Below are 23,292 nucleotides of genomic sequence, written 5' to 3' on the forward strand. Positions count from 1 at the left end.
CGAAGAGGAAATGTAGTTTGCGGAGCAGCCACAACAGATGACGCGTCCAGCGCGTTGCCACATTTTACATGGTACGGGCGCGACGCACAAAAATCGTAATATCATCGAATATATTGTGAAAATAGCCAGATTTATTCCTGTAAAATAAATAAAGAGAACTGCTGGCCATATTAGCAGCAGTTATTAATAAATATAATGTCCTTGTTACAAGCCGTACCGCGCTTGAAACGAAGCACTAGAAGGGATCCCGGAGCAGACGACGCCTGCCGACGCCGCTTCTCGCCACGCGTGCTTCACTATCGCCTCTCGTGGGCTTCTCAGATTTCGCGCTATTTTCATGTTGCACAGGCAGGGCAGGGGAAGTTAGGACAGTCTAAATATGAACCAATGGCATAGAGGATAACAATCATCATTCACTGGAACTCGTCATACCTAGCTTCTCAACCACGTTTTTTTCCTTATTGTAAGTTTCGCGTATTAAGAAAGACATCAAAGTCCCTTCGTCTAACGACAACGATGTATGAAACGCGAAGATTTTTTCCGTCGCGATCCGACTCCAATGGAAGTCCAGTCGCGTAAGGGATTCGTCGGCGTCGTCTGCCCACGACGGCAGCCGGCTATGCAGTCACTGGCCTTGAACCGGCGAGCCTTTACGGAGAGCGCCTGCAGCGCGTTTTCCCGCGACAGAGGGCGCGTCGGTGCCGCGCCCGGCGCCCATCTCCATGCCGGCGCCGTTACTTTATTGCGCCGCCGGGGCCAAGCACCTGACGTTCAGGAACGGTGGACGAGCACTACTGCGCATGCGCCAACTAGACATCAAAAAAACAAAGAAAACCAACTTTTTTTTTTTGCCGGATGTGACGTCATGGTTTAAGGAAAATGGCAGCTGTAATCCTCCCTGTTCTGTGCAGCTGTTGCGCGGTCATTTCGCTGCATGGAGGAAAAAAAAGTTCTTCCTCCATGTTTCGCTGCGCTCTTCTCGTCGTGATTTTTGCCTGCCGTTGCAGCGGTGCGTAGGTGTTTGGCTTACGATTGTGATGAAGGTGCTCTCGAAGAACTTCTGGAGAGCACTTACGGTGGTGTGCAGCGTGTGATCGGGACGCTGAGTGTGTGCGACTGCCTAATTTTCGCGTAGTACGTTGCGACGGTGAGGACGGGCGCTCTGCATCAGTTCTGCCGCCTCGATTTACGACAGTGATGAGTGCGTTCCCGTCGAATTTCTGCACTGTGTTTTATTAGAGCGCCGTGTTGAGGCCGCTGGGCGTTTCGCCGCCTACGTGCCGTGGCGAGAGGCAGCAACGAGGGCACTGGGATGGCGCATGACCACTCCCATCGTAACCATGCTAGCCACTGCAAACGTAGACCACTTCTACGTAGACCACAGGGCTGTGTTTTTGTCCCAGTACAACGGAGTTAACCTGTGCGAAGGTATAATTGTGTGTTCGGAGTCGTGAGGCAGGCAGGTAATGTTCACCATTGCGAAGGTGTAGTAACTACCATAATCTGTCTGCTAATCACTTTGTTGGTCTGAAACCTTAAGTCAGCTGATAGTAGGACATGCAGCCCGGTGGGAGGTAAGGCTGCGCACAGGACAAAGGTGTTTTTTGTTGTTGTTGCCGGCTGTAGGAACCAAGCCTTAATAATACATATCCAGGCCTCAAGTAGTGAATGAGAAAATATTAACTAGTTGCACTTAGCCCTGGTGCCAAGCATTTTTTTTTTTTCGTGGGCCCTCTCAAGTTCCCGTTTTTAAAATTATCCCTTCTAAGGCACGTTCAAGCTGGTATAATGCCATGCATTCAACAGATGCTGGACAGTTCACCCAATATGCCCTTGATGTGTGCTGTCACATGCCAAAGAACAATACTGTACTTCAGTTGGTACTTTTAGGAACAGATCTTATGATGTGCAATGCTTTCAAGTTCATTTCTTCTGTGTTTAGCGTGACTGAGGACTTGCCTGCAGCAATCTTACCGCAAATAAGTTATTGCTTGTCGAACAGCACAAAAGTACCACTACAACTTAAAACTGAAATTAGTCAGGGATGAGGTTTTCCTTGTCAGTTTTCTCTCTCCAGCAGTGATGGCAATGGAAGCTGAGCAGTGGCGTTGCTGGGTAAACTTGCACCCGGGGCCCAGAAAATTTGTCTCCCCCTCACATATACAAAACAATGATTAATAATAAAACTAGTGTTATTGTTATTATTGATAATATTAATGTCTTCTATTGTTAGCATATGAAGGCTGGTTCACACTTGCGACTGGAGCTACCAAAAGCGATTTCTGTCGCTCTTGTCACTCGGCATTGCTCTCATCGCGCGACAAGAGCGATTGGTCTTGACAAATTTTGTGTCTTTCATTTGGATACCAATGTAAAAAAAAACTTTTTACAGCTACTGAATGCATGGGCTTCAAACCGTCAATGCAAGCATGCATAATATGCGACATGCGGTGCGAAATGAAGCCACAGGATACTTGATGTGTAGTTATTTATAAAGAACTGGCAATATATTAGAAAAGTAAGCAGCAAGATAAGAAGCCGTGTGTTATTTAGGCAATAATAGCTACACAAGCTTGGTTTAGAGAACCCCAGACGACGACTCTGGTGCAGATCTTGATAAACAACACTGACATTTTCAGTGAATTAGGCATCGATAAAAATCCTAACAGTAAGGAGCGTTATGGTGTGTCACTCGTGAGCACGAAAACACCATTAGCAGCCGAGAAAGGAGTGGCCAAGAGCTACTTGCGGCAGCACAGGGTGTAATGCGCCAAACCAAAGTAGGGTAGGGGAAAAGTGAAGGCTGATATGCGGCAGTGTGAGAGTACCACATTTTACAGTCGATACCAAGCGAATGGATGCGTGCAAGAACAAAGGAGGTGTGAGAGAGTCTCGGGCCTCGTCAGAAAACGACACTTATTATAAGGTGGTCGCCAGAGGCATTCGGAAAGCTTTGCAGCCCGCTGTGCCGACTAAATCATGCAGACGTCCCGCGGGCCTGGAGGAGGGTGGCCAGCAATGATAGGGATGTTTAAAGGCAACACATGCAAGACAAATAGTCACTTCATTCGCATCAATTTCCCTGTGTCTAGGAACACACCTTGGACAAATTATGCTTGAAGGACCACAGGCGGAGCATGGTGAAAGAAGGCTGGGGGAGAAATAGAAGTTGTTCCAGCAAATAAACAACAGCCGGACTTAAAAAAAAGCTATTTCCAAGTATTGTGCAGGAAAAGTGGTATAAAATGTGAAGGAAACGGCCGCCCCATAAATTCGGAAAAACCGCCTGCGCCTGCCCGTTTGTCAATAAAGGCAGCCTCTGTGGCAGCATGCAAGTGCTGGAAATTTCTCTAAGTGAGAATTTCAGTACGTTTGAAATAGATAAATTGTCGGGTCTCTATTTCTATGGTTATGTGATTACTGAGAATGGAGGCAGATAGAAAGGGAACATTTAGCAGGGAAAGAGATGACTGGCCGTACATGAGTCGTCTAAGCGGCCAGTGAACGGCTAGTCGTGTGGATGTTTGTCTCCGACAATGTTGTCATTTCCTTTCGTACGTTGTAAAAAGATTCCACCACACATTTGCAAATAAGTTAATTGACATTGGCGTCTTGGGAAAACGAACACATTATAAAGTATAAAATGTGAGGTTCAGGCTTACCAGTGAAGCAGCCACTAGTCAATGGAGGAAATCTGAATCGAAGGAGGTTACGAAGCGATAAAGATAGAACTCTTGAGTAAAATATCAGATTCGTACGGGCCCGAGTGTATCAGCGCCACACGCTGGGTCACAACCGTTCGGTCGTGCCCATCCCGATTTGTTGGTGACGATTTCATTGACGTCGTTGTACAGTCGACTAGCTCAAGACAGATCCTAGACGAAACAACCTTTTCCCAGTAGCTGAGGAAATATCGCCCTCTCCAACCAAAAGTAATAACCAAGAACAAGACGTTTGGGACCCATCTCGATTCCCTCTTCCTTCAGAGGTGACTGGGGTCGCGTTGTAGCGCCGGTCACTCACAAAGCGCCTCGCTGTGGAGCGCGGTGCCTGCATGTACACAAGTGGAGGGTTCGTAGGGAAGGATTTATGTTCTTTGCATCTTTTCCTCCAGTTGGTCACGCTTCTGGAGCGTTTCACCGAAGTCTTTTTTGCGGTCTGATGTTTTGCAGCCGGACGTCGTCGTTGTGCTGCCTGAGTTGTTCCAGTAGATCTTTCCTCCCCAATGCATGCGGAGGGGCACTCAGCTCAAAAATCTTGTATACGACACCGGGGCGTCCTGTCCTTTGTCGCACAGCCTTCAAATTTTTTTTTTCTAGTAATGTTCACAAAGCACTCAGCAGAATGCTTTCACTAATACAGAAACTGCCCCTCACTCCCACCTCAATTATCGTGGGGTCTCCCGCCCATATTCCGGGATGGGAGCACTCAGCGGATCGAATGCCTAATGATAGAAAGTGGGTGACGTACCTGGTGTTTATCTTTTTGTTATGCACTTAATTTCGTTGTCCTGTCCTTTTTTTTCTCACCTTCCACCTTGCAAGATGAACCTATCAGAGCAAAATATTTAGGTCATCCGCTTCAAATATTTCTTCACTTAGAACTCCTTGGGACGGCCACTCGAAAACCATGATAAAATGGAAAGAAGATGAACACACGGCTATCCACTTTATTTATGTGCGCAACGCAGATAATTTATATTGCTCTCAACATACAGGGGAATGAAATAAAAAAACGTAGATTTACCTGATTAAAAGTTAGGTAAATAAAATAAATGCCTACATAACTGTTCTATTTCTTGCATAATTTGTTTGACAAGCTACTCGTCCGTTGTTCTTTTAGTTTAATTACACGGGGCCGCATGGGATACGCCCCTTCCATATAATGCCATCTTCGTACAATTGCCATGTGCTGGCTGCGTCGCTGGGAACGATGAAGGAAAGTCAATGACATAAAAAATATGAGCTATCAACACCCGATATCAGATCCTTCGCAATTGCTTAAATCGCGAATTGGTTGGTTAGTGCAAGCACTGAAGGAATCGGGTGCAACCAAGGGGAAATTGCGACAACCCATTTGTCTCACCTAATGTTGGACACCTTAGCTCCCACCCCCTCCTCTTCCGCTTGCGCCCCTCCTCCCAACACAGGCTTAATTTGTACTGTTAGCTCCCCCGCACCAACCTTCATTGCATGTTTCACACTTACTTTCATTTCGTTTTAATTATCAGTCCCCGCTTCCTCAACATTCAATCTTCCCCATATTTTTTTTTCAGCGTCATTTTCACATTGGTTTCCTTCTGAAAAATATGACAACCGGACCGGGGTACACGGTCTCCGACGCGTCACTGCGAAGACTCCAGAAAATGCTAAACATTCACCATGACCCGTACACAACATCTCATGTGCGTAAAAAAAGTCACATAAATAACCACCAAGGAAACATGACCAAAGTCTCGTAGGCTTGGGCGCCTCCCCCTTCACTCCTCCCCCTACTGATCTCGTCCGCCGCCCCAACAGTGGTCCTGGACGTGATGAAGGGGCTTTGTTAGGCTCCTGTCGTCCCATTGAAAAGCAAGCTCGCTCGCTACACCCCTCCAAGCGTCGCAGTCATATACACCACCTCTCCAGGAATCATTCCTTGTTTGCCTCCGCTCACCCTGCAGCCAATTAACTCCTCAAGCTGCACCCATCCTCGACTACCGCGACATTCCTGGATGCCAAAATTCTCCTCGCTTTCTTCCATTGTACCAGGAAACAAATTTGAATAGACTGGTGGGGACGTAAATTGAACAGGCCAAAGCTGTGGTCTCGTTACAGTTGTCTTCCAGTTTTCGACGTCAGCATTACACATTGTAGGGGCACAAGTGGCACCCCCCTCCCCTTTACCGAGGGGCTGGTACCCGGGGCCCAGGGACCCCCGGCCCCCCTTAGCGACGCCACTGCAGCTCAGTGTTTTTTGTCACTACAAAAGGCAACTTACCTTTTGTATATATATTTAGAGGTGTGTGATTATCAACTTTGCATCTGTGAATTGAATACAAGTTAAACTTGGCTGTGAATTCAATAAAATATTTTTGAATACGAATAGTAAAAGCTGGCTGCGAATTAAATATTTTCAAACCACACTATCTTTGTTTTGGTGTTTCTAGAGTGTACAAAACATAACTACACCAAAAAAGGCAGCTTAGGCAGTCAGAACTAGTCACATCTCTGTTCAGGTACTTGCGCTTGACATACAAAAAATTTAATGTAACAGAGAAAATAAAACATAGACATGCAAACCAGTGCAACAAGAATTTTGCATATATTGAGATAAAGAAATATGGGTTCCTCAAAATACTGTGAACACAGTAACCATACTAGGCATATTTAATATGATGGGCAGCAGTCCCCCCACTCTCCTCAATGATTGAAAGGAGGCTGGGCGTGCTAGTTGCCGGTGGGACCTCACTAACAAGCCAGCAATAACGTTTGATTTCTCACTTCTGCTACTATATTTATAGGAAAGCTATTTTAGATTATAAATTTTGCTTTCGTAGTGTTGCACTTGACCTAACATACACCACAGTTAGTGAAAACTTGCTTGGTGCAAGGCTTCTGCATTAGGCTTTTGGCACGGCGTCGGTGTCATGCAGAAAAACCAACCCGCAAGGTCTTACCTAGTGTCACTAGATAAGGCTTATCTAGTGACACTAGTCTTACCATGTAGTGAAGCTTGAAAGTTCGCACGTCTTCAGATAGAGCAAACATTCGTTCCTCTACTATTTGTAAATTTCAAATATTTGAAACAGAGCTGCAAATCGAATATCAAAAAGTACTCGCACAGTATTCTAAGTTGCGAATGTTCACACACCTTCAAATATACTGCCAGGTCCCTTCAGTATAAGTGTATAATTTACACAAATAATTTCATGAATGAGAGTTAAAAATGCAGTAAGGTGTTTCATGCAAGTTTGACGCATTTATTTGAAATCACTGATAAGCATTGGGTGCAGTTGATAGGATGGTTTATCTCTCTGTCTTCCCTGTACTATCTCCTACATCCCCTCAAACTCAACGGGCATGGCTTCATTTCTCCTACTTCCTTCTTTAGACACTGCTATGCTTTCCTTTCTCCACCGGATTCGACCTCGAAGAATACGCCATTGCCCTTGCAATAGAGCACGCTACTCTTAATGTTCCTACCACCACGCCAGTATATATCTTCTCCAACTGTCAGTCAGCCCTTCGTAATTTCGCTAACCATGAGACCCACCCACACACCACTGATTTCGTCACTCCGATACTTGCATCGAATCCTCGGCCACGCTTCACACTGGTTTGGGTTCCTGGCCATGCTGGCATGAGCGGAAACGCCTTAGCAGACGCGCTCACCCGAGTACCTTTCCCGGGTTCGCCCATGTCCTGGCCAACCTTGTACCACCCGCCGGCGGTTCGTACTGAACACCGCGCTTCCCACCATTACCAATTACACGCCCAACGCCTATCACGCACCCTGTACCCACCCCCAGTTCCCGTCTAACTCGTGAGGCTGCGTGCCTCATTCGACAGGCTCAAACCTCTTCACTCCCCTCCCATCACATTCTTCACCATATCTATCGGCGCCCTGGCCATCCATTCTGCCCCAGGTGTTCTTCCTACCCGTCCATCCCTCATTCTAATTGGGACTTCACCCCACCATCTCTTACCCAATTCCTCGCTTTCACCACTTCCTGGGAGCTCTGGCTATCTCCCCCGCCGACAGTGAACATCCAGGCTGCCCAGAAAGCTCTCTACAAACACGTGCACCGGATCCGCACAGGCATTCAGGAGTACGTGGATCCGGTGAATTGAACTTTCAAATTAGGACCAGGCATTCAGGAGTACTACGCGGATCCGGTAAATTGAACTTTCAAATTAGGACCTGGACTTAGAAATAAGTGTTTGTTCTCTCTTTCTCTCCTTCCTTCCTTTACAGGGTGGGCATTCATAGGGGCACGTGTTGGGTAATATGTTGTGTTGTAGTATGTGTGGGTTTGTAGGCATCTGTAAAACGGCTTTGGACTGAGAGGTTGGTGAGGGAATCCGGCAGGTCTTTTCTGCTTTCTACGAATCCGTGGCTAGTAAATTTGAGGGCAGCAGTGCGTGCCGCCTCATTCCCTAGTAGAAGGGCGTGATGTCCAGATGAGGTAGATGATCACTAGCTTTTGTATGCGTCGTAGTGTATTTGAGGTGTGATGCATCCTTCTTGATAAAGGGACATGCTTACTGGGAAGCACGGTGGAATCTGCCATGGCTGTGCTTGCATCTGTTTTTTGCAAAGTTGTGGAAGTGGTGGTGGTGAGTGTGGCGGGCATCAAGGGTTTCTTATGAGTGATTAATGGCAGACGTCCCAGGGTTTTGTGCTTAAATATGCATCAAAACAGTGAACTGAATGAAGGTGGCTATGCAGGCTAGTTGAGACTTCATCTTGGAAATTTTGGTCAAACGTCAGGCATGACTCAAGGAAAGGATAGAGACAGGAATGAGCTTCATCAACGAAGCTTCATTTTGCTCTGAGAGTGATTACAAAGTAAACAAAACCCTCATGTGACACTGCTTTAACACCACATGTATAAAAAGCAATTACAGCTGCTGCACACTTCACACTAATTATTCAGTATTCTATAGTGCATCTGTCTCCCACCTTTATCACATAGGCCTCAAAGATTTCTCATTCCTGTTTTGTGCCATACAACTTCAGCACTCTCGTCGTATCATAGGCCTCAAAGATTTCTCGTTCCTGTTTTGTGCCATACAACTTCAGCACCCTCGTCGTATCAAATTCTGGCATGCAGCCACCTGGCGTGCATGAGTCTTGGAGTGGAGCACCAAATCGGCTTCTGTTCAAGTCGTCACCAATGCGGCATGCTCCCACCACCGCCTGTTAGGGCCTTGTCTGCCCTATGTACCATCAAGATACATTGAAATAGGAACAACAAACTACATGACTTGCAGTATATGCTGTGCATCATGGTGACGGGCTGTGTAGCCACAGGAGGAACAAAGTTACAAGAATTCGTGTCCAACAGTGTTATGGAAATAGCATTTGAGAATGTTAATGTGGCCCACTGCCGCATGTCGTGCGGGGTCCCGCTACGGTTATGAAACTTTGTCACTGTGTAGGCTCAAGCAGAACACGACGAAGGCTGATCGCAGAAGCACAAACGGGCACCAAATATGGTGGTGGGCGAAATAAATATTTTCACAGACCGAACAGTGCCCTCTCGACACCCACGTGCAAGTTGGTCGAACTGGAAGTACACAATATCTTAGATAAACTGCACGAAGCTTACCATCACTCCCAAACCTCCCGCCTCAACCACCTACCAGACGAGACACCCTTGAACTCCTCGTATATCCAGCACCCCAAGAACAGCTACAAATTGTGCCCGTCCACATCCGTCAACACATTTGTACAGCTCCCATACCGCGATATACGCTCAATACGCTCGTCAGGAAAGCAACCCTCTGGAGACCAACGAAACTAACGTGGATAATTACAAACTTTTCATTTCTGCGTGCCAAGAGTCCTCTGCAATGATTTAACAAGTATATGCAGCAGGACCATGACCTCCTGAATATAATGTCAAGAGCTTATGACAGCACGCAGCGATTACAAGACACGGGGTTCAACGAACCAAAGCGACGCGCAGGAATCACCTTTGTAGGTCGCAATAGTCTTGTCTTGTTATTTCTTAGTCAACGACCGTGTGGTGAGCGACAAGAGTTTCGTGCGAACGATCGTTCGCGGCTGGCCATGATAGCACCGCCGTTTGATGTTGAAGGCATACGCGCACTCGCACGTCGGAGACGAAACGCCCAGCGGCCTCAACACGGTGCTCTAATGAAATGCAGCACAGAAGCTTGTCGCGAGCGCGCTCATCACTCTCTCAAATCGAGGCGGCACAACTGATGCAGAACGCCCGTGTTCACCGTCGTAACGCACTACGCGCAAATAAGGCGGCCGCACACACTCAGCGTCTCAATCACACGCTGCACACCACCGTGAGTGCTCTCCAGAAGTTCTTCGAGAGCGCCCTTATCACAATCGCAAGCCGAACACCTATGCACCGCTGCAACGGCAGACAAAAATCACGGCGAGAAGATCGCAGCGAAATAACCATGCCTCCATGGAAATAACCGTACAACAGCTGCCATTTTTTTTAAATCATGACGTCACATCCGACAAAAAAAAAAGTCGCTTTTTTGTTTTTTGATGTCTACTTGGCGCATGCGCAGTAGTGCTCGTCCACCGTTCCTGAACGTCAGGTGGGCCAAGCCCCGTTGCGCCTCCCAAATAATTCTTACTCCGTGACCTGAGGTCTGGACAACGGTCCACATGTACGTACTCGGTAGGACAACAACAAACGCATGTCAGAAGATAAAAGAGCTCGTTCAAACCCCCGTTCCCAGTAAAAGCGCTCTTTTGGACAGCTCAGCTGAAGCCGAGAGTTGACCACCTAACGGCGTGATTTCGCGCGCGCCGATTCTGCCGCGTGAACGACGCCACTGAGATTGCACAAAGCGCGCAGTGCACACGCCGGTCACTAACATGCCTAAATTCCTACCTGGCTGCTCGTCCGTAGCCGATGCCATTGTTGCACGTTTGGCCGGCTTGGGAAGTCAGAGCTCGTTGGAGGTAAATGCCGACGAAGGTCTTGCGCAAAACACACGCCCTCCGACCGCCTCGCATGGGAAACTGTGCTGCCGCACGCTCGCGAGGGTTTCGAGGGTTCTGCCACTTCGGTAGAGAGGCTAGAAGGCTTTCTAGTGTCCTGAACGGCCGGCGCTCCCAGCAGGCGAAGTGAAATGTTTTCGGATCCGCCCTGCAGATGGCGCTACTGCCCTGTGGCGCGCTAGCATTTTGGTGCGCGGCGAGGCGCGGTAGCAAGGCGGCTCGAGCTGTGTCGAAGTTTTTTGTTGTGGTTGCGCGCTGCTGGACATTGTTGTGCAGACTCACTAAGAGTCACACCGGTCGGAATTTGTTTGCTTCCTTGGGCCTTTCACCACCCACCTCCATCTATCAGCAATTGGTAGACATCCCCCCCTTCCATCCGCCAGACGCTCCGAATCAAACCTCTTCCGCGAAATATGGATACCGTACACAATGAGGATCGCAGACTGGCTCGCGCGAAAGCCCTTGAAAAGGCGTACATTCCAGGCTCCCCCACGCTATACACAGATGCAGCAACCTATCCTACCAGAGCGGCTGCTGTAGCCACGGTGGTAGACTCGAAACAAGTCCAGCTCGTTTCCGCCTCCTTACTTACGACATCTAACACGGCGGGAGAAGAGATCGCCATCGCGTTGGCTATGACCCACAGTCCCCACCTTCAAACAACTATTATCAGTGAGTCCAAATCAGCCATCCTAAATTTCCTTTACGCAAGAGTTTCCCCAGCAACTTTATCAGTCCTTTTGAAGGCACAGAACATTCGATCCCGCTCTTTCACTCTCGTCTGGGCTCCCGCCCATACCGCGCTACCTGTAAACTCAGCGGTCCACGAAGCTGCTCGAGCTTTGGTCTTCCGAGGGCTCGATGGCGCCGCCAATGACAGTGAGGTATTCACTCTACGGGACAGGCTGCACACATACGGGGACCTCCTCGCCCATTCGGTAATGCTTGGAGCGTGCCATGTTTCCTCCTCCTCACCCATCTCTATCCCGATCCTTGGCGGTCATCTATCGGAAGCTCCAGAGCCGCTCCTTCCCCACCCCTGCCATCATGTCTGCGATCTTTCCCGACACCTACGTAGACGCATGTCCATATCGTTCGGTCCCTCACACATCGTTATCCCAAATCATATGGCCCTGTGATAGCATCCCACTATCCAGGCATCGATCCCATCCCATTCTCCTTACCTTCACCACTGAGGCACGCTGGGAGGCCACCCTGCGTGACCCAAACCCCCAAATTCAAGATGACCTGGCCCGCTTGCCCGAAGGCACCGGACCCCTTCCCAAAAGGGGCCCTGCTGCCCGACGGACGACGGAGAACACGTCGCCGGCCTAATCGCCCCAGCTGTGGCAAAATAAAGTTGTTCTGTCTGTCTGTCTGTCTGTGTGCTGCGTCGCATAAACAAGGAGTTGCAACAATGCCTGCTCGCAAGGGTAGGACTTGCTTTGTGCCGTTCTGCAAGGGCGGATACAAATCGTCGACGGAAAAGGTGTCCTTGTTCAGAGCCCCTTCCGATCCCGTTCGCTTGCAAGAATGGGCCATGAACATCAAACGGGACGACAGGGTGCTTGATAACACGCGCGTGGTGTGTTCCCGTCACTTTGACGAATACTACATACAGAGGACATTCAAACACATGATCAACGGAGAAAACGTTGAGTTCGAACGCAAAATTCCTTCGCTTACTGATGAAGCTGTGACGACGGTGTTCCCAGACGCTCCTGCATACTTTACGAAGCCTGTTCCAAAGAAAAGAAAGGTGAGAAACATTGCCAACAACTATGTCCCACCACCCAAGCGGAAGGCATTACGTGCAAGCACGCCTGACTTAGAACTCGACGAAGGGATTGACCAAGCCTCAGAGCCTTCCCGGGACCCGTTCAGCAATGTCTCACCGCCGTCAGCTTTTTTGTATAAAAATTGTGCTGATAAGTGACCCTGGAGCGCTTTGTTTCAGATGGAACATTCGTTTGGAAACAGGGGATGTACTTGTTGTCAAGCACGTCACGTTCACTGGGTGTTCTGAACCCGTGACTCCAGAACAAGCGGAAACATCACTGTGCCGCATATACTGCCGCAACGTCAAGGTTGATGAATTTTTTGTGGCCAACGAAAGTGATGCACTCGCGGCTTTAAAGAAGGCTGACGCCCTGTTATTGTGCCCTGGGTGTGATATAGAGCCTCTCAAGTCAGGCCAGTGCACAAAGTTTGGTGCAGCGTACTATGCGCACACGTGCTGTGTCACAACAGCTGAAGGAAACCAATGCTTGCGTTGTAAATACACGAGGAAGCTGATAGCGAACCAGATGCGCCGACAGAAGCAACAGCCCAAAGCCAAGTTCAGGCAGCGAGCTGCAAGAAAATCTGTTCAGCTGTTCCGCACAACAAGGAAGCTTGCAAGAGCTCAAGAAAACGTGGAAAAACTGCGGCTTTTGAACGAATCCGTGGCCAGCACAGCTTTCGAGCAGAAAAACAGTGGACTACCGCGTAAACAACGATTAGCTGTAAGAACCTGCTTTAAGGCTGCGTCCAGAAAGTCAAGCCGTGGCATGACTTACGACAAGCTGTGGGTTCTGGAATGTCTCCTGATGCGCATGAAGGCCCATAGCTGTACGAGCATATTAGAATCCAAGTAAATCATGTCTTGACAAGCACATGGAAGCATTCAAAAGTTCATTTGGTTCCAACCCCAAGGTGTTTTCAGCACTCGAGCAAGAAACAAAGGATATGGATGAGTTCAGTGTTCATGGCGGACTTCTTTTCGACGAACTGAAACTTTCTGATTATATTGGAGTAAAAGCGTCGGGAGAAATGACTGGCTTCGTAGACCTCGGTGACTTCACGGAACAAGACAGCAAGACTTCTCAGAGCGACCATGGACTGGTTATAATGTTCCAGCCTTTCCAAGGTGGGCAGTTTCAGTTAACCACGCAACATAAATGTCAAATGTGGTTTAAAAGTAGCATCAATGATTCAGCCTTCATATGCTTGTTTCTTCTGAACCAAAATAAAGATATTACTTTTGTCCTTAACTTTGCAATAATTACTTTTTTTAGGGGAATGGACCCAAATACTCGGCGTATTTTCATTCACAGGGAACGTCAAGGCACCTCTCCTGTCCAAGTTACTACTTGCAGCTACAATCCTGGCCGAGAAATCTGGGCATTTTAAGGCATTCTAAGAATAGCGCGTTGGCAGAGTTCAGGCTAACGATTTTAGGTGTAGGTGGTGGTGAAAACATTTGAGAAAAATAAATCTCGGGGAAGTCACCTCTACTGTTTAATCCCCGCAAGTCATTTTCGGCGCTCAGGAGAGCCACAACGGCGGAGCCCGCAAGCAACGTTCGCGTACTTCCTGCCGAACCAAGCGCTGGTCTTTGACCTTAAATCGCCTGGCTAACAGGGCAATACAAACTAATCAAGAGCGTGCTTCGGTTCGCGTGCGGTCTTTGACAAACAAAGCTTCAGTTCGCGTGGCGAAAGCACAGCCAAAGCGCACTCAACTGCGCTTAGTAAAGTAGTCCGCGACAGAAGTTGTCCTTCTAGTAGTTTTAATGTATTCACAGCCTCGTATTCCCACTTATGGTTGTAGAAATTTTACCTAGACATACATTTTCTAATGCGGATGCCGGCGCATGCGCGAAAAAGAAATTCAAACTATTTATTGTGACAAGTCTGTGGCGCCCCCTACTCTAATCTTCGTTGGCCGCTAAGTTCCTTGACCCCACCAGGTTCGGTGGGCAACTTTGTGTGTGGCTGGCGAATAAACACCGCCGAGAAAGAGAGAGAGAGAAATAAACTTTCTTGCGATACGCAGTTAGGAGGGGGCGGTGACCGGTAGTTGCAGTTTTCCGGTGACCAAGGCAGCCCGTTCCGTCAGTCAGACTTTTTTGCATCTGCGGGTCGAAGCTACCCAGCGCCGCCTCCCATTGCTCGGTGGTACGGCTTAATGGGAACGGGTCGTTTTTGCATGCCCACATGGTATGGATGATAGTGTTTTTCAAGCCACATGCGGGTCAGTTGGGGGACTGATGCAGGGTGGGATTTGGCGCGACAGGGCGCGACAGTTTGGCGCGACAGGGCAAAGTGTTTATTTGAATGAGGCGCCATAACCGTTCTTCAGAGTGAGAGGGTAGGATGAGCTGGCGGGAATATGCGGCGGGCGTGGCGGTAATGCTCAGTTATTTCCCGATAGCTAAGCAAGCTGTCTCGGGCTGACCGGGCTCCGTGTAAGGGTACGAGGCTTGGGCCTGCTCGGACAGTGAGTTTTCGAGCTGCTTTGTTGGCTGCCCCGTTGCCCCCCAGCCCTGTATGGGCAGGAGTCAAGATCAGCTCCACGGGGTCGGTAGGGGGATTTGAACATATTTTGTTTGATACCGGGAGCAACGATGGTACTTACCTGCATATTCTGAAAATAAATTAAAACGATTTTCGCCTATGGGAAAATGGCAGCTGATTTGGACGTGCGATCCAGCGCAAGTTGATGTTGGTACAACGGAACCACCATCAGAGTGAAACGCATGTTTCGGATTCACGTACGGAGCCAAATGGTGCAGCAGACGATCAGAAAATGCACCTAGAAATGGGCTAACAGACGATCAGAAAACCCGGTTTTCGGGCTCGCACGTCCAAATCGCCGCCATTTTCCCATAGGTGAAAATCGTTTTTATTTATTTTCAGGATAAAAAGGTAAGTGCCGTCGTTGTTCCCGGTGTCAAACAAAATAGACCACACATTGCGACCTTCGTGTCAAGTTTGAGCGCGAACAGAGCGGCGGTTCGCTCAGGAAATTTTTTTAAAGTGTTCCAATTACCGTCGCAACACACTGTATTTCGTCTCCAGTTTGGCTCGTATCGCAAGAACATGCGTGTCCTTAAGGGCTTTTCAGATCATAAAAAATTCCCCCGCACCTCCCCGAAGGGAATCGTGCAGAAATGCGAATGCATTGGGTGCACCGATGAGTGTGTTGCGAGTAATGGCGTAATTAATGACGAGAGTGTGAACGTAATCATTTATTCATCAGTACCTGTTTGTGTTATCGTTGTACCTGACGGCCACAATCACTGCCTTGTGATCGCTAAAGTGCACGGTCAAAGGGTCTTTGAGAAGCATACGCGCGTCACAGTTTCGCGTAAAGACCAGATCAATGCAACTCACGTGAATGGTAGTGGGGCACGTGTCGAAGCCGGCAGAGAGACAATGCATAGAGTGCCTGGTCTGCATGTACTCGACCAGCCAGTCGCCACTCTTCTTGCGCACGTCAACGTTGAAGTCGCCAACCAAGACCAGCACCTGTTTGTGTTATCGTTGTACCTGACGGCCACAATCACTACTTTGTGATCGCTAAAGTGCACGGTAAAAGGGTCTTTGAGAAGCATACGCGCGTCACAGTTTCGCGTAAAGACCAGATCAATGCAACTCCCGTGAATGGTAGTGGGGCACGTGTCGAAGCCGGCAGAGAGACAATGCATAGAGTGCCTGGTCTGCATGTACTCGACCAGCCACTCGCCACTCTTCTTGCGCACGTCAACGTTGAAGTCGCCAACCAAGACTATGGGGTCAGAGGGTTTGGAGCGCACGCGCACACTTTCCATAGCCGCGTCCAGCTGCGCGGCGACGGCGTCTCGAGCGAGGTTGGGCGCGAGGTACACGGTCACCACAAAGACTCCGTCTCCGGTGTAGGACAGGGTGTACAAGTCCTTGTACGGAGACGTGTCTCGAACGGGAGACGTGGCAACGGCGTGCGATATCAAGTTCCCATACACGTTAGACACGAGACTAACACCGCAGTACTCGCCGTCCTTGCCGCTTCGAGCAAAGTAGTACTCGTTGACGGCGTCATCAGCCACAGCAGTAGCACTCGGGCAGACACTGCGATCGAGGACGAGGAGTGACGCCTGTCGTTGTTGTCGCAGTTCTTCGCTGAAGGGCAAGTAGCGCTTGACGAACACGTCCACACCACCGGCTCGGCGGAGAGATAACACCTGCGGGCGCACGCTGACGGAGCACGACAACCCCCGACAAAGAAATGCATTCGCATTTACGACGACGATGACGACGACGACGACGACGAAGGCAGAACTACGAGGCGCGCGCTCACGTGCGCTCGCGCTGGAGGAATGCAGGCGCACGCCGGCCAATGGAGCACGACAAACCCCGGCTAATAAATGCATTCGCATTAAAAAAAACAGTTGTAATTATTAAAGAATGATATTTACACCGGACTCGTAGGTGGACAATGCGCCACAGAGCCATGGCCCAAGGCAGACGACGACGACAACGAAGCGGCTTGCGTGCGGCCTGCGCGTACAATGCACTAGAGGGGTTTTAAGCCCCTCTAGTGCACTGTACTGCGCGGACGCTCTCATGGCCGCATTGTACATAATATGAACAGATCGATCGTCCACTTTAACCATGGTTCGCCTCATCTGCTCTCCCGTTACGTAAAAATAGTGAAGAAATTATTGGTTTTTTTTCAGGACCTTTAGTAACACGCTCCGGTGTTCGGATGGGTAGCGCCGTTGAGAGCAAGAGAATATTTTAAGTGGGTGTTCCTTTTAGTTCCGTGTTACCTGAACTCTTGTTCATTTTTTATGTAAATGATTCGATCCATGCTCTACCCGGCTGTATATTTCAGTCCGCTGGATGCTAACGTACTGTCAAGGCACTCGGATAACGTGTTCTCAAGGCCCTTGTGAACTTGGACCAGGTGCCGCAAACAGATGCTTCGTCTATGATGAACTGGTTTTATAAAAGCTGTTCTCAAATGCACCAAAAACCGAACTCGTATATTTTCGTAAACGCCAGTAAAAATTGGCGCAGATAGCAAGGCTGGAGAAACCGCGGAGCTGGGGGTCAACCTAGGTTCTTCCGGTTTTGCTGGGCTTTGACGCGATCCTCGGTGTTATATCACAGCCGACGCATATGTTCTGGAGCAGCGTCATCTGCGAGTCTCCTATCGCACTGCCAAATGGGTATGATCGACACACGAGCCGTGTCTAACAAAGTAAGCCGGGCACCAAAAATTGTGCACCCCAAGTTGCCGCAAAAAAAAAAAAAAATACTGTACACCCACTTCTCTCCCGGCCGCGTAACACCAATAGAAGACAGCTGTATCTACCGAGGCCGACGATGTTCCCCAAAGGCGCACCCCGCACCTCCCCTCAGCCTGGGAACCCTAGCTTCTCTATGCTGTGCGAACTAAGTCATGAATATGCCCGTACATGGTTTCTTTAGTCAGCCACCTCAATGCAAAAATGTCTGTATACGTCCTCCACTTGCAGACTACTACACAATAACTGAAAAGTAACCCTTCCAACACATTTGCAGGTCTTGGAAGTGCTCGACCACATAAACGCCTGGTTCGCACCCGGACAGGTACCCCATGGTGATCCAAAAAGAGAATTGCCTTAAGCGTTCAAACATGTTTACTTCTATAAAGGTGGTCAGTACAGGTAGACTCGGAAGAACGCACGGGCTTTTTTGTTGCATGCGTCACACCCAAAACGCGGTATGTAGCAATCAAAACTAAATGCGAAGAACACGCGTCAACAGCAAGGAAACGACCATTTAAGACTACAGCCGCCTCCTGAAAGGTGTCAGATTTGAGGGAAGCTTTAATGCGTCGGCTAATGTAAGCTTCTTGTTGAAAGAAAGACAGCAGTTCCCGGTCTACTGAACGTCCGCCTGCGTTGGTTCAGGTTCAGAATTTTCCTTCTGCGCGCCTTCGGGCGAGTTCTCGATGTCGGCTGGGCCTTTCGAAGCAGAGCCAGATTCAAAGGCCGGGGCTGAGGCTCCTTCAGTGTCGGCTGGGTCGCCATGCGGGGCTTTCGGGCTGCGGCGTCCGCCTGAAGCCTTCATCTCCTCCAGGATCCGTATCTGCTTACCCAGCAGTTCGTTCTCGCGCTTGATGTCCGCGATGTCGCGTCGGTGCGCGGTGTTCCGGCGGCGCATGTACTGGATGTAGTTGGTGGCTGCGTTCAGTGTCTGCACCCGAGAAACCTTCGTACCCTGCAGGAACGGCACGGCGTCCCGCAGGTCGGCGAAGCTCATCTTGAGGCTCTCCCTGCGCAGTCGTTCCTGGGCGCTGTGGTAGGCCCTCCGCGCAGCGTCACCTTCTGCGTATCCGTCGTGCTCCTCGTCCATCATTGCTCCGGGGGAACCTTCTAAACTATTTGCAGGTCGGGAAATCGTGTCGGGTGCAAGCGACGGCTTCTTTGTCTTCTGCTACCAGTAGTTTTGTGCAGAGCACAACTGATGATGATGGGGCCGTGGATGAGAGTGGACACGAACCCGTAGACGACGGTGGACAGAATTTGAAAGTAATGCAATCGGCGCGGTCAATCCGCCTTGTGGTTGGTTGCCTTAGCAAATGGCCCGTACCACGTTAGGGCACAGAGGGGAAAAGTTCAGCTGAGTTTTTGTTGTTTGCCTCTTCGAAAGGTGCCCGATCTACGAAAATTGGACTGAATTTTAAAAAATCAGATTTTGGGCGTTTTATGCACGGACCTGCGCTATCCCTCAACCCGTGAACAGGATACTAGGAGATGGATGATAATTGAAACAGCGCCCAGAAGGCATTTATGTGAGAGTTTTTATAATCAAGTGATTCCTGATTAGCCTCTACTCGTACGCAAAGTCCGAATTCATACCAACCCTCGAAAAAAAATCGGCTGAAATTCAGAGAATTTTTTACTAATGCATAACATTCCTATTGAAGTTGTCCAGAATGTGATTTATTTACAGCCAAATATGGGTATGAGTAGCAACCGACGTTGGATTATTTTTCTACTTACATTTATTTTGTTTCTTTTCACCAATGATGTAAATTTATACCAATGCAGCGAGAGAGAGAGAGAGAGAGAGAGAGAGAGAGAGAGAGAGAGAGAGAGAGAGAGAGAGAGAGAGAGAAAACATCTTTATTTGTCCTGCAAACGCGACGCGGCCTCACGTCGTGTCAGCCGGCCACTCGGCTTCCGTCACCTACTCATGCCTTACCCCCGGGTGGGGGTGACACTTTCGGGCGTTGAAGCTCGAGGGCGTCCAACACTTTCTGGACGGCCATGTGTTGTATCACGTAGTCTTTGCACGCCGCCGCACTGACAAGGTACGGCGGGAACGTCTCTGCTGCACTGGCTTCGCTCGGGTGTCTTTTGCAGTCCCACAGGATGTGGGCCGCCGTGGCCCTGTCCTTCTTGCACATCACAAACACATCACTGGGGTACACCTGTGGGCATATGTGTTTAGCTATCACTGGAGTCATCAGCGCACATGTTTGCAACTGCCTAAACACCACTGCTTCGCGTCGCGTAGGGTGGGGTGGGGGTAGCGTCCGGCGGTTAGTCCGGTACCACTCCAGGGTGTCCTTGTAGGTTGTGAGCGGCACCACCTCGTCGTCTTCCTCCGCCGCAAGTTGGGGGCTCGGGCTCGCGCCGCGGATGGTGAGCTCGCGCGCCGCCCGGTCCGCCTCCTCGTTGCGGTTCTTGAAGTCTCCTTCACTATTAAATTTTTTAGGTGCAAGGTGTAGTGAGGGTTGGCCTGTTATTTCTATTTGGGGATTTTTTTTTATTATTCGCTAATATGTATAAGACGGATATTTTTGATTTTGTGAGATAATTTTTGCTGAACTTTTAATCTTTCTATTAAGTTTGTTTTTTGGTTTTTCAAATTCTGTTCTCACAATTATCTCCATCTATCCTTTACAACGATTAGAGGTGTTACATCTGCCAAAGCTGCGTTTTTGTTGAAATGCAGGGCGTTACAATATCGTGGCTTGGCGTACTCGGCAGAGAATGCCACGCATTAAAACCGTCAAATATTCGTCAGTGCGAATTCGGTTGTTTTGGCTGGCTTAAATGTTATGTGCCATATTTTATGCACTACTAACGATATACAAAATACTGCAGCAATTATCACTCGCAGTGTTACAATCACGATGGTCATTATTGCCTCAATGAGGTTCCTCGTGTTTGTTTGTCTCCATTCCCTTAATTATTTGCCTTTTACCTACTTTTCTGGGTTCTTTTAATTCCAAAGTTTCCCGCTGACCTTTCTACCATCGTTTCTTACCTACTTTTGCTTTCAAGTCTCCGTCACAATCGTGAACTGCGTTGTTCCCTTCTATATTAGTGATTCGACGTCCTGGTAGAAACCGCCTGCGGCCTTATCATCGTAGCTAGCTGTTGGCGCGTAGGCTTGTACTCTATTTAGTCTGTGTCTCTTAATTTGTCTTTATTGAGGACGTTTTCTACTCAGCATAAGGAAACACTAAATGTAAACACACACTCCAGATTCCCGAAGGAATCGGAGCAGGTGTGAGGATGCGGACTTTCTATCGACGCCGTGAAATTTGCCGGACGTCGTGGGAGCGAGCCGCAGGAGGCGATGTGCATAACGGGTAGGCTTGGCAGGGCAGGGCAGCTTCACCCCAAATTCTCTGCTGTAGCCTGTTTAACAGAGTGGGGCAAAACGGGCACGTGGAGTCAAACGGGGCATTGTACTGAGGCGGCCAGGTTCTCGTCACAGCCGGCGTGAGGGCGACCCCCAGGCGAAGACGCCGGAGCAGGACCTCATCTTGGCGAGACAGCCCGCCAGGGAGATCCGTACCACGCGGGGATATAAGAGCCTGATCACTTATACTGCGGCTCTTTCGTTGATGCTAAAGGATTCCTCCATGTTCCCTGCTATTTCCCTGTGGATTAAGATCCCCGCCCCCGCCACGTGCTCTCTCGGTCAGGAAAATTATCGGACAAAATAACAAAATATGCATCGCATACATTTACCTCAAAACAAGAAGAATAAACAAAAAACAGTCTACAAAATAACGTTAAAAATACTAATACAATAGCGGAAATGGCGAACCGTGTAACGCCCTGTATGTCCGCAAAAAATGCAGATTTGGCGGAAGCAGATCTTTACGGGTACGAATAGAGTAAATGGAGAAAATCGGTCACAAAAAATTTTTGAAAAAGAATAATTAGGAAAAATAAAAAAATGCAAAATTTTAAAAGAACAATCAGAAAAAAAAGAAAAATACGCGTGGTATACATCTCCCCCTGAAACAGAAGAATAAACGAAAGAAGTCCGCGAAATATAATGATAAATGCCATTAAAAATAGCATAAACGGAACAACCCTGCCTTGCGCCTTGCGTACCTGGAACAAATAAAAACTCGCAATTAGTGAGGTAAAGGCATTTAATTGGTATATCGTATAAATTTGCGTCATTCGCGTAAATAAAACTTATTTGCGTCATTTGCATAAATAGAACTACTCATAGTCATATGTTGCTGCCGAGAACTCACACTCAATTACTGCAGATTGTTTTTTTTTTTTGCACCACGAAACATTTTGGCATAAAGTTAACTGCGGCATTACACAAGAGCAGGAGGCGGGCGTGCAGTGTGTGCAAATAAACAATTAAACCAACCTATAAGAGCGGATGGATGCGTTAATAGAACGCCAGACGAAACACCATCCAACAAAATTTACCCATGCGACAGCTGTCAAGCTGACAGTCCAACTTACGTATTGCTGAACCTGAAAAACTAAAAACGTCTCAATTGTAAACCAAAGTTTAAATTAGTGATTGAAGGAAAATGAACAGACTTAGCACTTTATTTACAATAATTGTTATGGTTACTGATCAATCTGATCGTCATCAAACAGGCGATGGTGTTTACGCGTGTACTCCTGAAACACACACACACGCAAACACACACACGAATGCACAAGGCGCACACGCTCACCAGTTCGTTTGGCGATCGCTTTGGCCAAGTCCCACGACTTCCTTAAGAATGTTCTCTTGGATCAGATTTGGGCTTCGTTCACGAGTCTAACAGTTGCTTGGTGTCTGCTAGATCGGTTTTGGGTCCGGGGCGGAGGCTATCACCACGTTTAACTACCTCTCTGCTTCACGCCAGAACAGCCGGGCTTGTGCCAACATCGAAAAGGAATCCCGTGCCGTCATCAAGTCTAATGTCGGCACGATGCTTTAACACTGTCTCCAAGGCAGCAGTGAGAGGCAGTGGTCGTGCTGTCGTATTCTCTTGTATTTTGTGGCAGCCATATGGCTGCTGGCTCCTTGCTAAATATCCAAGAATTTCAACATATCTGCTTCACCTAGCGATGGTCTACGCTGTGAGCATTTACGATGGCGAACGAGGACTGGTGATGTCCATGTAGACGCACAGGAAGGAGAGATGAAGCACACTGTATTACGTGAATGGTGAACCGTTTCTTCAGGCAAGGTAGTCAACCCCAAGGGCAATAGTTGATTTCTCGATGGTGTTAAAACTTTAGGTCAGACACAAACGGCCTTTTTGTTTGTATTTTCTCTGGTGAAATAATAGAAATTTGCACACGTGATAGTCAAAAGGGAAGTGTCGCCGCCAGCGAAGGATTTGTTCGCCATTAGAAGAAGAAGACCCTGGTACACAGCCGCCGCGGCGGCTCAGTGGCTAAGGCGTTGTGCTGCTGCGCACAAGGACGCGTGTTCAATTCCCGCCCGCGCCGGCCGCTTCTCTGATGGGGGCGAAAAGCAAGAACGCCCATGTGCACGTTAAAGATCCCCATGTGTTCAAAATTAATCCGGA

At 48.6% G+C, this 23,292-nt stretch overlaps 2 protein-coding genes and 1 pseudogene across 2 annotated transcripts in view; 1 reads left to right on the forward strand and 2 right to left on the reverse strand.

Annotated features, from left to right (window-relative positions):
- The window catches only part of LOC144144509 (2',3'-cyclic-nucleotide 3'-phosphodiesterase-like), a 33,925-nt gene extending 23,166 nt beyond the window's left edge, over nt 1–10,759 (reverse strand). Inside the window, exon 1 of the mRNA XM_077675987.1 lies at nt 10,592–10,759. Within this exon, the coding sequence (XP_077532113.1) occupies nt 10,592–10,619 (28 nt within the window). The 5' untranslated portion in view covers nt 10,620–10,759. The remainder of the gene's footprint in view (nt 1–10,591) is intronic.
- A 1,359-nt stretch (nt 10,760–12,118) lies between these two features.
- LOC144146370 (uncharacterized) lies at nt 12,119–13,882 on the forward strand (annotated as a pseudogene).
- A 4,489-nt stretch (nt 13,883–18,371) lies between these two features.
- Nucleotides 18,372–18,848, reverse strand: LOC144146371 (protein max-like). The gene has a single exon (XM_077678328.1). The coding sequence runs from the start codon at nt 18,846–18,848 to the stop codon at nt 18,372–18,374; it is 477 nt and encodes a 158-aa protein (XP_077534454.1).
- Between the last annotated feature and the right edge of the window lie 4,444 nt (nt 18,849–23,292).

The sequence above is a fragment of the Haemaphysalis longicornis genome, unplaced genomic scaffold (assembly GCF_048455015.1).
Source record: "Haemaphysalis longicornis isolate Haplotype H1 unplaced genomic scaffold, Haemaphysalis longicornis Haplotype H1 scaffold_7, whole genome shotgun sequence".
Lineage (NCBI taxonomy): Eukaryota > Metazoa > Arthropoda > Arachnida > Ixodida > Ixodidae > Haemaphysalis > Haemaphysalis longicornis.